The sequence below is a fragment of the Bombyx mori genome, chromosome 15 (assembly GCF_030269925.1).
Source record: "Bombyx mori chromosome 15, ASM3026992v2".
Lineage (NCBI taxonomy): Eukaryota > Metazoa > Arthropoda > Insecta > Lepidoptera > Bombycidae > Bombyx > Bombyx mori.
In genome coordinates this window covers 2,336,205-2,351,779 of record NC_085121.1, presented here as the reverse complement: position 1 = coordinate 2,351,779, position 15,575 = coordinate 2,336,205, and the positions used below count along the sequence as shown (strand labels likewise).

The 15,575-nt window shown below is 39.1% G+C and overlaps 1 protein-coding gene across 1 annotated transcript in view; it reads left to right on the top strand.

Annotated features, from left to right (window-relative positions):
- The window catches only part of Notch (Notch homolog), a 181,821-nt gene that overhangs the window by 145,153 nt on the left and 21,093 nt on the right, over positions 1-15,575 (top strand). Inside the window, 4 exon segments of the mRNA NM_001163898.1 lie at positions 1,953-2,146; positions 6,504-6,659; positions 8,215-8,397; positions 15,343-15,457. Coding sequence (NP_001157370.1) covers positions 1,953-2,146; positions 6,504-6,659; positions 8,215-8,397; positions 15,343-15,457 — 648 coding nt within the window.

The window sequence follows — 15,575 nt, the reverse complement described above, 5'->3', positions numbered from 1 at the left end:
CTTGGTATAAATTTGTCTTTCATATACGCACACGAACGACAAAAAATGTCTACAGTAAAGACTAAAGTATGTGCCTTCTCTCGCATCGGAGACTCCTAGCAATCTTCAAAGAGATACATAATACCTCTGAGACTAGTTATTATAATTCTTATCTAAAGAGATATTGGATAGCCAAAGGAAAATGATTTCTTTCGATGCTGTAAATACAAATTACGCTACAATAAAAGAAAGCCTTGCTGATAGCGACCAGCCAGTAAGCGAATGGTGATTAATGATGATGGCATAGCAGCCTCAGATACCTTTCGTGCGAGGTTCAATGCCACTAGTTTTACTGTTAGAAATCTTAGGGTAAAACTTTTGTAGTTGAATATCTACGATTTATCTTGGTAATATTGTTGTGTGATGACTTCCTATGTTTGCGAATCCAGTTCTATATTGCATGAAACTGGGTTCTGTTCGTTCTATTCTGTAGGCGAGTTACAGTTTTTCTTGGATCTAAAGATGCCAGGAAGAGAGTCCTTGGCAGTTGCCAGCTACTTGGTTCTGCCAATATTTATGATTACACATCATGAAGGGCAATGGAACAGGATAAGCACATCAGGCACTAGGACTCACAGCCTCTCCTAAATTAAAAAATATCTTTGTCCAGCATGAACTAGAAACTTTACAAGGACAAATTCTTGAACTTCTCAGTAAATAGGTTGAGCTGTGCTGTGATCGCTGTGAATGCTGCAGATTGGATTAGTTGCGGGGCCTTTTGAAGCGAAGACACTTGTATGATATGTCTTCGAACGTTACAGTGTCCTGCTAGGGATTTAATAAAGCTCTTAGATAATTGAGACCCATCCTGACAGTTTCTTGAGTTAACACGTCATCCAATCCTATCAGCAGAGTTCATCTACGTAATAAACTTTAAATGTGCGTTTTATCTTTACCCACTAATTATCTGATAAATACGATTTGTTTGTGAGACAAATTGAGTTACAATAGCTGTTATTTAATATCGGTTTTTATCGGTGTTTATGGATAGTTATTTAGGTATTTATTAATAATATTTATCTTTACTTATTTTGAAATGTGAGGCGAACAGTCAAATCCGCTAATGACTCTTTAAGATTTGTGTGACAAAAGTGTACAAAGAGTTTGAGAAACACCATTGAGGGTTCTTGACCGATCTTGATGGCACGCGGTAAAAATTATTCCTAAATCCTTTGATTAAAACTGAAAACGCGGCCCGACAGCGCTCAAAAAAGCTAAACTCACTTTTTTTTTTATTGCTTAGATGGGTGGACGAGCTCACAGCCCACCTGGTGTTAAGTGGTTATTGGAGCCCATAGACATCTGCAACGTAAATGCGCCACTCACCTTGAGATATAAGTTCTAAGGTCTCAGTATAGTTACACCGGCTGCCCCACCCTTCAAACCGAAACGCATTACTGCTTCACGGCAGAAATAGGCAGGCTGGTGGTACCTAGCCGCGCGGACTCACCAGAGGTCCTACCACCAGTAAGAGTCACATTGAAGGTTCACGTTTTTTTATTAACGAAACCTACATGCATATAATTCTGTTAATCCAATTATCGTTCTTGACTTGAATGACCTCAATAAAACATAAGATATTAAATACACAACTGTATACAGGCTCGAATATGCGCTGGTAAGACTTCTTTTGAGCCCGCACGGGTAGGTACCACCACCCTGCCTATTTCTGCCGTGAAGCAGTAATGCGTTTCGGTTTGAAGGGTGAGGCAACCGTTGTAACTATACTTGAGACCTTAGAACTTATATCTCAAGGTGGGTGGCGCATTTACGTTGTAGATGTCTATGGGCTTCAGTAACCACTTAACACCAGGTGGGCTGTCAGCACGTCCACTCATCTAGGCAATAAAAAAAATATTAACAATTACTTATAATTTTTGTCATCATCTTTCTAATTTAATTTTCTTGCACAGGCCTCTGGTGTGCCAGAACGGTGCGACGTGTACCAACTCAGTGGGCGGATTCTCCTGCATTTGCGTCAATGGCTGGACCGGCCCCGAGTGTTCGGTCAATATAGATGATTGCGCCGGCGCTGCTTGCTTCAATGGAGCTACTTGTATCGACAGAGTGGGCGCATTCTACTGCAAATGTACTCCCGGGAAGACGGGTAAGCTTCAAATACTGAATTACGATCGAGCTGTAACTGTTGCTTTTCTCATTAATATTGGAATGGGAAACCGATTACGGGTAGTGAATAGTCAGTGAACAGAAGATACTTAATGCAATGGAAGCATCATAAATGGAATCAGCAATACCATTGATTCTTCCGGTCATCGTCCTCGTCGAACCCATCGCTTGCGACGAAGGTCCCGGCGAGTAAATTAACCCACAGACACAGCCCACTGAGTTTCTCGCCGGATCAGTGGGTCGCGTTTCCGACCCGTGGTAGATTCTGTGAAGCACGGCTCTTGTTAGAGTTCGTGTTAGCAACATCGTCAGGTTTGAGACCCGTGAGCTCACCTACTAGCCCGGTGACGCTGATATGGTCTCTCTAGACCATCAGCTTAGGTAGCAAAAAAATGACTCATGAATCAAGTATAATTAGTTTCGGTAGTAAATTGTTTTATAACCATAGACAAGAGGTCTAAATGTCAATTATCTCGTAGCAAAACAACTGTCTTAACCTTGCAACGATAAAATTGGAGATTAAAACTCTTGGAAATGGCATGGATGACTTTTTGGCGACAACAATGGGTAGGATGGTTATACTAGGTGCAGGGTTAATACGCACAGCACTAACAAAATTCGTATTCGCTTTTTAATAATACTAGAGGTCCCGCAGTAGTCGAAATTCGACTATAATTAATTGGAATTGTAAGTTTGTACACTGTTATGATTGTGTTTTATACTTCTATAATCATAAATTTCGCCAAGGCTACTCTATAAAAAAAAAAGACAAACAATATTTAATCTATTCTCAATTTGATCACAGACGTCAAGAACAAAAGTTTGACAATAAATAGTATGCATGCGTGTGTGCGTCAAATACATGGTTTGTAGTGTGTGTAATGTTTTCTTTATTGATTTAATGTATCTTTTATGCATTATTTAAAAAAAATATTAGCATTGTGCACTTATTCTCTATATTCTCTATAAGTGTGGAAAATTTCAAACTCCTCCGCCTGCCCAATTTTCGTAAAAAGGGATACAAAGTTTTTGCTTCACGTATTAATATATAGATAATGTTATTCCTTTATTGTGTTTGGATACGTGATGAGTTCAATTAAATTTACTAGCCCTTGTGTCTCGCACAAGTGCGTTCGCTTAAAACAAATACAACGTAACGTTTCACATCAGATAAAGTAAATTGTAAATAAAATGTTATATGTAAAATATAAAATATAGATCAGATAAAAATTAAATCAGAAAAAAGCAAAACTTTAAATAACTGGAATTGTTTGATAGATTCATCGGAAATTGTAAATTGTTTTGTTCGTGACAAAAATCATTAGTTTAAACAAATGAGAATGCTTTAATCTATTAAATATATATTCACATGTATACCTTCTTACTGGTGGTAGGACCTCTTGTGAGTCCGCGCGGGTAGGTACCACCGTCCCGCCTATTTCTGCCGTGAAGCAGTAATGCGTTTCGGTTCGAAGTGTGGGGGAGCCGTTGTAACTATATATATAATATATAAATATATAAATATTTTACTAACAATCACGCCACGTTAACTGGTCCCGTGATAAGTTCGTAAAGAACCTGTGTTACAGGTACCAGATATCGGAAATAAATGTAAGATTTTTATTATACACATACATATATTTTAATATACATCCATAACCCTGGAAAAGACATTTATATTTATCATACAAATATCTTCCTTTGGCGGAATTCGAACCCGCGACCCCCTAGTGTAGGGACCCTGTCACTTACCACTACACCAGACTATACTGAGACCTTAGAACTTATGTCTTAGGGTGTGTGGCGCATTTACGTCGTAGATGTCTATGGGTTCCAGTAACCACTTAACACCAGGTGGGCTGTGAGATCGTCCACACATTCAGGCAATGAAAAAAAAACCTATGTGTATGTTTTTTCTGTTACGAAATTATCATTCGGATGCAGATGTTCTCCTAATCGCGTCACTCATGACTCTCAAAAGTTTCTTCCTGTAACTCTTGATCGATCCCCTCTAAATTCCCACGTCTATTTGTATTTTATTGGCCTTTTCCAATTTCCTGTACGATAAATTAATTGTTATCAATCATTATTCTCGACTGCATTAAGATTGGAATTGTAAAATTTTCGTTATTATTTAAATTAATAAATTCAAGATATTTTATTACGTGTACGTCCATGTTTTATTCATACTTACGAACGGATTCAACTTAAGATGGTTTTATATTTTGCTGTTATAAAATCATTGGAGTCGTTCGTAATCAATAATATACATTGAAATACTCAACTGGTGTTAATTATTAATGGACTTCAAAATATTTTCGTTGTTCTGATCACTTATTACTTGAACTAGAGGTTTTTTTTTTTTTTTTTTTATTGCCCTTGTAGACAGACGAGCATACGGCCCACCTGATGGTGAGTGGTTACCGTCGCCCATGGACTTCAGCAATGCCAGGGGCAGAGCCAAGCCGCTGCCTACCGTTTAATACTCTCCACAAGCCTCGTTTGAAGAAGGACATGTCATAGCGCTCGGGAAACACCGTGGAGGGGAGCTCATTCCATAGCCGGATGGTACGTGGCAAAAAAGACCTCTGGAAACGCACTGTGGATGACCGCAGTGGCTCCAGGTAGTATGGATGAACTCTACTCCGGTGGCGGGCGGTGCGATGGTAAAAACGAGATGCCGGTATCATCTCGAACAATTCCTCAGAGCACTCCCCATGGAACATACGGTACAAAATACAGAGGGAACCGAAGTCCCTCCGCAGATCCAGAGGCTCCAAACGATCCGTGAGAATGGGATTATCGACAATCCGAACGGCCCTCCTCTGTATGGAGTCAAATGGAAGAAGCTGGTATTTGGGAGCCCCGGCCCAGAGATGGGAGCAGTACTCCACGCGAGGCCGGACTTGTGCTTTATAAAGCAAAAGCCTTTGTCCAGGCGTGAAGTACCGCTTCGCTCTGTTGAGGACTCCCAGCATTTTGGACGCCAAAAATATGTCCCGCAATAGTCGAAATTCGACTATAATTAATTGGAATTTTAAGATAGTACACTATTATGATTGTATTTTATACTTCTATAATCACAAATTTCGCCAAGGCTACACTATAAAAATAATAATAATAAAGATAAACAATATTTAATCTATTCTCAATTTGACCACAGACGTCAAGAACAAAAGTTTGACAGTAAATAGTATGTATGCGTGTGTGCGTCAAATACATGATATGTAGTGTGTGTAATGTTTTCGTTATTGATTTAATGTATCTTTTATGCATTAATTTAAAAAAATATTAGCATTGTGCACTTCTTTTCTGTATTCTCTATAAGTGTGGAAAATTTCATACTCCTCCGTTCGCGCAATTTTCGTAAAAAGGTATACAAAGTTTTTGCTTCACGTATTAATATATAGATTCGTAATGTTTTTTAGCCATTCGTAAAAAAGTTATAAATGTTATTAGAATATGAACTGCTTCAAAATTTTCATGTGGCAACATTGAAACAATATTTCCCTAATTTCCTGTAAAATATCTCGTTTTATTGTGCTTACTTGGAAAGACGTATCTCAAATTTGGTGTGTATAAAGCAATAAATACAATATATTTAGTGTACACACACACACCCTTATATAGGGTGAAGAAAAGTTTGTTTACTTTTAAATCGATAGCTGTTCTGTTTGTAAAATGGCACACCATATTACACGTAGATATTAAAATTGAATCACAATTCAAGAACAATCACGCTTCATGGTTTCGATCATCCTACCCTATTATTGCGAAGTTTTTATGCACTCACCGGAATAGTCTAAGGTTAAGGTAGCAGTTTTATAGTTGAAATTACGATCTCAGGTCTCATGAATGACTGAATTCTCATTGGGATCCATGGACCCCTTATTTATATGAATATTAGCTGACTCGGCAGACTTCGTAGTGCCTCAATCGAGAAATAAAAGACCTAAACTTTTGTATAAAATAAACTTAGAACAAACAAAAGGAATCCGTCCGACGGGGGACACATCAAAGGGAAAACAAAATTGTTATTTTTATTTAATTCCGAGCATTTTTATATTTATCTACCTTTTAAACCTTCTCTGGACTTCCACAAATAATTCAAGACCAAAATTAGCCAAATCGGTCCAGCCGTTCTCGAGTTTTAGCGAGACTAACGAACAGCAATTCATTTTTATATATATAGTAAAATTATTAAAAATAAATCCTTAAGTGTGTCGTCATCAATGGCATGTTTTTATATAAAGAACACAAAAAAAAACACTAAATTAACTATGTACCGAGTCTGGTATATATGGGATTCCTATTACGGATGCGTCCTGTCTTTCCAGGTCTCCTGTGTCACTTGGACGACGCTTGCACTTCGAATCCTTGTCACGCGGACGCCATATGTGACACAAGCCCCATCAACGGCTCCTACACGTGCTCCTGCGCCTCCGGATACAAAGGTCTGGACTGCTCCGAGGACATCGACGAGTGCGAACAAGGTATTACGATGATTAGCTACAACAAAATTGTCCCTTTTAAAACTTGTCTAATTCCGAAATGTTAATATTAGCGTGGGTAGGCCTCCCACAAGATGGGCCGACTATCTATTGAGGTTCGCGGGGATCCGCTGGATGCAGGCAGCGCAGGACCGGTCTTTGTGGCGAGGCTTGGGGGAGGCCTATGTCAGTGGACGTCCATGGGCTGATAAGAAGAAGAAGAATATTAATTTTAGCTTCTGTCCACGTCCACGACTCTCGAACCTAAGTGCAGTAATCTCCCTATAACACGATAGATTGGTTCCGCGTTATACCCGCATAACACGCTTCTATGACGCCATATAACGCGTTATGTACATATCTAATATACAATTTAATTTTATAACAGCACAATTGACACGATGTGCAAAGTTACGCGAAATTAGTTATGTACAAATCATTTTAAATTTCACAGTATGTACAGAAATATCGAGAGATTGAAATCGCGTAATATGAAAATGCGTTATAAGAGTACCGTGTTATAGGTGGATTACTGTATTTGATTTTTTTTTTTTTTTTTTTATTGCTTAGATGAGTGGACGAGCTCACAGCCCACCTGGTGTTAAGTGGTTACTGGAGCCCATAGACATCTACAACGCAAATGCGCCACCCACCTTGAGATATAAGTTCTAAGGTCTCAATTATAGTTACAACGGCTGCCCCACCCTTCAAACCGAAACGCATTACTGCTTCACGGCAGAAATAGGCAGGGCGGTGGTACCTACCCGTGCGGACTCACAAGAGGTCCTACCACCAGTAATTACGCAAATTATAATTTTGCGGGTTTCATTTTTATTACACGATGTTATTCCTTCACCGTGGAAATCAATCGTGAACATTTGTTGAGTACGTATTTCATTAGAAAAATTGGTACCCGCCTGCGGGATTCGAACACCGGTGCATCGCTCAACACGAATGCACCGGACGTCTTATCCGTTAGGCCACGACGACTTCAGATATCATATCATGATATCATTTAAATAGTTCTCTAGTGCATTCAATATGCACGTGACTGACATTGATGTGGTTAATTTGAATTAAATTCTAATTAGTCAAATACGGACTCACAATTTACAGTCCATACTTACTTATCGAACGGTTAAAGGCTATTTAGTTTAAGCGACATTTCGGTCAATAAGACATTTATCTACATATATAATTAAAGGTCCGTTTTATTTGGTATTATTAGTATCAACAATTCGATGTTTTTAATTGAACTTCAATTATGTTTGACACTTTCGAATAGCTGAAGAAGTTTTTAATTTTATTATTGTTTATGTGGATGGACGAGGTCACAGCCCACCTGGTGTTAAGTGGTTACTGGAGCCCATACACATCTACAACGTAAATGCGCCACCTACTTTGAGATATAAGTTCTAAGGTCTCAAGTATAGTTTTTTTTCATGATATTCCTTACAAAAATTTTAACTATAAATGGCTCTACTGTAAAGTTTCTAAAATGTCCCTTAAACCAAACAACCTTTCCATGTAATATTCCAATATCTTCCCGTTATCATAGGTTCTCCCTGCGAGCACGACGGGATCTGCGTCAACACCCCGGGATCCTTCGCCTGTAACTGCTCGGTCGGTTTCACCGGACCCCGCTGCGAGACAAACGTCAATGAGTGCGAGAGTCACCCATGTCGGAACGACGGCTCCTGCCTGGACGACCCTGGCACGTTCAGATGCGTCTGCATGCCTGGTAAGTGTCTCTTTCTATTGCTTAGACTAATACTTCCTTCCTGAATCGCATTCCTCACGTCTGAGGGTCGTGTCCATCTCCCATTATCCTTCTCTGGATTATGTTTCGCCAACTTCCTCCTGTTTTCTGCGGTGTATGGTATTATAGACTCCGCTATCCAGATTGGTGCGAATTTGGTCGGGTCAGTCTTTTGCCTGCAATTTTGCCAGTTACTAATAAATTTTTCTGGGACTCGTAGCATCTTCCTCCACCACCACATCGAAGGCATCAATGCGGAGTCCTCTGACATTCCAGGTGCCAATACGATGATGTGCTTGTATAGATGTTTTGGTGCATTTTTTTTTATTGCCCTTGTAGGCAGATGAGTATACGGCCCGCCTGATGGTGAGTGGTTACCGTTGCCCATGGACTCCAGGAATGCCAGGGGCAGAGCCAAGCCGCTGCCTACCTATTTGTTTTATTTCCTCTACAACTTGGAACTTCGGTAGCCAATTTGACACCAGTCGGGCCGAGTACTGATTGGGCCGAGTGTTAGTCGGATCGTAAAGACTAATAATACCTAAGCGTCCTTAAATTTTCATGAAAAAAATCCTCCACATACCCATATCATAGGAGAACGGAAAGCGCATATTAGTTTCAGCGGAGACAATCGAAAAACATTATTGGGCGTTGTCGTGAACCGTAACTAGGTAATGCAGTTGATATTAAACGCAATTGCTTGTATTTATTGTAGTTGAATTGCAAACTAGTCACGACCCGATAGAGATAAAATTAATGCCTTAAATGTGTGTAGTCTTATGTAACTAGAACACTTTAATGTTTGCCATAAGAAAAGTCAAACGCCATGAGATAAGGTTAATTCGGTTTTGTTTCATTATGGTTTTATTGTAATTGAAAAGTGTTATTGGATTGAAATTGCGAATCGGCGAATCCAAGGAAGAAGCTTGTCTAGTGTATATGATATTGTCTTCTTTTTCTCCACCTTATCCCACTAGGTTGGGTCGACACAGCTAATTTTTCTCTTCTATTCTCTTCTATCAGTCGTCATCTCAACACTCACTCCTCTCTCTCTCTCTCTCTCATATCGTCCATACCACCATACCATACCATACATCTCCTAGTCACATGCATCTTCTTTCTACGCATCACATGTCCATACCACGCTAACCGTCCTAACAGTATATGATATTATGATAACGTGATATATAATATTTTAAATAGCTATTAGGTTCTTATTACAAATTGTACGTTTAATCAGTTCCCGATATTTGCAATTGCATCTACAATAATAATTATAATTTGCGTAATTACTGGTGGTAGGACCTTTTGTGAGTCCGCGCGGGTAGGTACCACCGCCCTGCCCATTTCTGCCGTGAAGCAGTAATGCGTTTAGGCTTGAAGGGTGGAGCAGCCGTTGTAACTATACTGAGATCTTAGAACTTATATCTCAAGGTGGGTGGCGCATTTACGTTGTAGATGTCCATGGGCTCCAGTAACCACTTAACACCAGGTGGGCTGTGAGCTCGTCCATTAAAATAAGCAATAAAAAAATAAATAGTCCAATAATGAAGAATGCCTTTAAAAGTGCCAACTGGTGCCAGTCGTCCATAATACGCGTGAATATTTCAGTCGAAATGTTCCTTTTCAAAAAAGCTCTTTCGATAAAACGGTGAATGTACTACTAGAGTCTGAGGTTACAATTTGCTCGGGCACTGACAGCGCTCGCACAGATGATTGTCATTACTAGAAGCCGTGCGAACGAGAGGGGTGTAGGGCTGCCACTGTAAATATATATAATATATATTTTTTATTTTCCTACCTATTCGTTCGTAGCCTAGGGGGCAATTTGAGCTACGCGGGGTCTGGTAAATGTATTTACGAGTTCAACCTGAGGCAATTCGCTAACACTAGCCCTAGAAAGAGCAATGCCTCGCTGAATTTACCACAGGTTCGGAGTCGCGACCCATTCAGAACAAAAATCCAGTGAGAAACTCAGAGTCACTCAGTGCGACAACCGTTGTAAATATACTTGAGACCTTAGAACTTATATCTCAAGGAGGGTAGCACGTTTACGTTGTAGATGTCTATGGGCTCTAGTAATCACTTAACTGGGTGGGCTATGACCTCGTCCAGCCAGCCATCTAAGAAATAAAATAAAAAAATAAAAAAATTCGTCGCCGCCAGCCCTGAGTTCGGTTCCCATGACGCGGTAAGCGGCGCCTGAGCATTGTCTCCAACGCGGAAGCACTTGCCATCGACCTCAATGCTTTATGTAATCACCTGCTTAATTGATAACTCATATTCGTTTATGGGATTAATTATTAAAGTCATTTATAGATATAAGTGTTCAAACTTATCACACGTGCAGCACAGATATACAATCTCGCGTTTTTACTGTCTTCATAATTCGAGGGGTGATAAGCTATTTACTTTAAGCGACATTTCGCTTAATACACTACATTTATCTTTGTAATTAAAGCTCCGTTTTTTAAGGTACTAGCATCAACAGTTCGATATTTTTAATTGAACTTCGCTTAAGTTTACCTCACTCATATAGCTGAAGAAGTATTTTTTTGTCATAACATTTTTTCCAAGTTTTAACCTCCAAATGGCTTCCCTGTAAAGTTGAAAAATTTCCCTTAAATCATCCCTCGATATGTATTAAATTCGACAAAGCGCAAACAGGCCTTTTCATCACCCGAGTCTATGCCCGATTTAGTCGAATCGAACACACAACCCTTGGCGCAACAGTCAAAGGCGCTAACCACTACACCAACCTGTCTTTTAGCAGTCCCAAATAAAGCTGCTTTCAGACTACGCTATAATATAATAGCACATAGTATATAGCTCATAGCACAACAATATCGTGCACCATACATTGTTACGGACACGTTCACACTGTACTAATATAATATTATTGGTTAAGTATACGCTGCTATTATGGCACTATAACATTGTGTAACAAAAATCATACACGCAAAATTATAATTTGCGTAATTACTGGTGGTAGGCCCTCTTGTGAGTCCGCGCGGGTAGGTACCACCGCCCTGCCTATTTTTGCCGTGAAGCAGTAATGCGTTTCGGTTTGAAGGGTGGGGTAGCTGTTGTAACTATACTTGAGACCTTAGAACTTATATCTCAAAGTGGGTGGCGCATTTGCGTTGTAGATGTCTATGGGCTCCAGTAACCACTTAACACCAGGTGGGCTGTGAGCTCGTCCAACTAACTAAGCAATAAAAAATAAAAAAAAACTATAGTGTAGTCTGAAAGCAGCTTTAGAGATAGGGAGCTCATGATTTCATGATCATGATCATGAATTTAAGCTTAAAAATATTGTTGTTAACGGTATTGACAATTTGACGGATGACATCCATATTGGAATATACAATACGTCGTTACAAAGTTACATAGATTTATATAATACGTAGCATAGCGTGTCATGGAAGCAATGATGCGTAAAAAGCCACACTCCGTAACGGCAACCATATTATTATATAAAACAGCTAAATAAAATTGTACTCACCATTACGTTAACAAAATTTCCATAATATTTAGCAGAGTTACCTCTCACACATGCCTGTGACCAAATGGAATTGTTTATTTGAATATTTCGCAATGTCTTTTTTTTATCGCGTTAAATGGTTATTAGCGTCCGTAGATATGAATACATGCATGCCACCGGCCATCTTGAAACATGATGGCGGATTTTTCGACATTGTACTCCTCATATACTGTAAAACAACTATCCCATCCTATAAGCCGTAATGCATAATACAGACCTACTAGCGTGGTGAATGTTACTATCAACATTAGAAAACTAAAACAAATTATTCAATCATTCAAGGGGTGAAAGGATTTTTGGTTTAAGCGACATATTTGCAACTTTACAGGAGAGCCATTTATTATAAGTTAAAATTTGGAAAAAAATTACATGACAAAGAACTTCTTTATTCGTAAACTTTTACTGGTGGTAGGACCTCTTGTGAGACCGCACGGGTAGGTATCACCACCCTGCCCATTTCTGCCGTGAAGCAGTAATGCGTTTCGGTTTGAAGGGTAGGGCAGCCGCTGTAACTATACCTGAGACCTTAAAACTTATATCTCAAGGTGGGTAGCGCATTTACCTTATAGATGCCTATGGGCTCCAGTTATAACACGAGGCGGGCTGTGAGCTCGTCCACCCATCTAAGCAATAAAAATTAAATAAAAAATTCAATTAAAAATATCGAATTGTTGATATTAATATGAAATAAAACGGACCTTTAATTACAAAGATAAATGTCGCTTATTAACAGAAAAGTCGCTTAAACCAAATAGACTTTCACCCCTCGTATACCTACACTTTACAAAAAAATCTCTTTTATATGTATAACTATTAAAATTATTTCCTCCTATAAAATGTTGTTTTTGCTCTCAAACAAAACTAAACAAAAACGATTCGTAATTGCATAAGATCGAATGATTTATCATATTAAAATCAGTACTGTTTTCGGTAGGCAGTGGCTTGGCTCTGCCCCTGGCATTGCTGAAGTCCATGGGCGACGGTAACCGCTCACCATTAGGTGGGCCGTATGTTCGTCTGCCTACAAGGGCAATAAAAAAAAAGACTTGTCACATCGCGCTTAACGCAATCCCATGAAAAATCGCGGCCCAATAAAGCGATCTAACAGCAAAAATAAGTCAAGACGATACACATTGTACCTTAAAGCAGTCAGCAGCTGGTCGTAAGTATCTAAAAGTCGTATTAAGCATTCAGTTATGCGCATAGAGCCGACATTAGCATGCGCTGGACATTCTCAACGCGGTTATGTGATACAAAATCGTGACGTTGTCCGACCGTGGCACTGTGGTTATTTCGTGTACTTACTAAAATAATTTTGCACTAGGCTTTTTAATGTGGAACATGAGCTTAACTCATTATGACCTGATGATGATACGGCGGTAGAAATGAAAAGACTACCAAAATGAACAACTTTTCTTATGTTCAAATTTAATCAAATGACATACGTTATCGAATTAAAATTGAACTATTTTTCTATTATCATTCTAAAACCCTCTATAAATCGATTCACGGGAAAGAGACAAGAGAATCATTTAGCACTAGACTTTTTAATGTAGAAAATGAGCTTAACTCATTACGACTTAATTATGGTATGGCGGTAGAAACGACTTATGGCTAAGAAAATAAACAACTTTTCATTATAATTCTCCTGCGCTTCTCCCAGTCTCCTGGAGTTGACGCAACATGTTTTCTCCTTCCATACTCCTCTATCATATAGGTACCATTTCTTCGCTCACTACCCTCTTGCATATTATATCGTCTTTCACGCAATCCATCCATTTTCTTATGTTCAAATTTTTTCATTTTAAAACTCTGTTCATCTACAACTCGATCCAAGCGACAAGCGAGCGAGCGCTGGGCGTGGCGTCCCCTACCACGTGTCTTGACCACGTTCTTTAGGTCAAGTCGTTTAAATACTGTTTCGATTACGTAATATCATTTTAGTGGCTTTGTTTTAACTTGATAACAATGTTAAGGTGTGTTTCATGACAAAGAGATGTTGTAAAAAATATTAGTATAATTTTTTTTTAATAATAAGCTTAATTTGAAAAGGCTTATTATCACCGAAGAGACAATTTTATTTAAAAACTTGTACAGCCAAACGCAAATTTGGCTTTCCTTGTATTTTGTGTACTTTTCCTTTCATTACAAAAGAATTCATAGTTTTTGCAGATGCAAAGCAACCTACCCGATTTGGCTTTATTGTATTCTTCGGGCAGCTCGAACGGAATACTGTTGCCATGCAAAAATAAAACGTAGGCCTCGAAAATAAGAGTTACCGCCTACGATGCGATTTACAACAAGTCTTTAAATGGACACTGTGAATACTGGCCATAGCTGGATTGTCCGGCCCCAGGCAATATCAAATATGTACATCGAATTTTCACTCTTAGAAAGATCGGTATAAAGCTGTTATTCCAAATTCACGATCACGGATCCGGTTCTGCACTGAACTAAAACAATCAATGTAACTTGATCTTTATCTCCACAAAGTAAGATGTACATTTGATTGTTTACGTAAATAATGAATCCCGAACGTCAGGAACGTTGAGGCCAATTAGCATTCTTGCGCGGAGACAAGACCTGTGGGATAGACATGATATCTTTGCCTATTAAAAATTTGAATGGTGATTCACATAAATTGCGAGAGGAGCTCATGAATTCAAGAAAGGTTAATCAATTTTGATCGTTGTATAAATAAAATAAAATGCAGAAATCGTTACGAAACTCAGCTTCTGACTTCTGATAGAATGAAAATAATATCAGATAATTGCAATTCGGAAGTATACAATACGGATAATATCCGCATAGTAATATTTACGATTACGTTAGAAGTCGTTGAAATAGGCTAGATTGATATGGTCAGTTATCTTGAAACTGTTTATTGATTAATCGACGTATTTGGCCAGACTTTTATATGACCAGGGAAGCGCTAAAATAAATCCGCATTGTTTAATTGTTTTTTTATTGCTTATATGGGTTGACGAGCTCACAGCCCACCTGGTGTTAAGTGGTTACTGGGGCCCATAGAAATTTACAACGTAAATGCGCCACTCACCTTTAGATGTGTATCGTTTGCGACGAAGGGCTCGACGAGCGAATTAATCCACAGACAGCCCATTGAGTTTTTCGCCGGATCTTCTCAGTGGGTCGCGTCTCCGATCCGGTGGTAGATTCTGCGAAGCACTGCTCTTGCTAGGGCCAGTGTTAGCAACACTCCGGTTTGAGCCCCATGAGCTCACCTACACGTCAGGGTGAAGCTGATATAGCCTCCCAAGGCTATCAGCATAGGTAGGGAAAAAAAGTACCATCCTCTGTTAAGCGTGTAAAAATAATTTTATCATAAAATGCTTTGACCAAAATAACCGTGTGTTCGTTTCCAGGTTTCACGGGAACTCAATGCGAGGTTGAAATCGACGAATGCGCTAACAACCCTTGTCTGAATGGAGGAGTTTGTCACGATATGATCAACGCCTTTCGATGTACCTGCGTTATTGGGTGAGCTACAATCAATTTAGAATTAGACGTTTAATGTAATGTCTTCATATTACACATTCATACTGATCGTCTAAATGGTTGTCTAAATAGATTACTGGTGGTAGGACCTCTTGTGAGT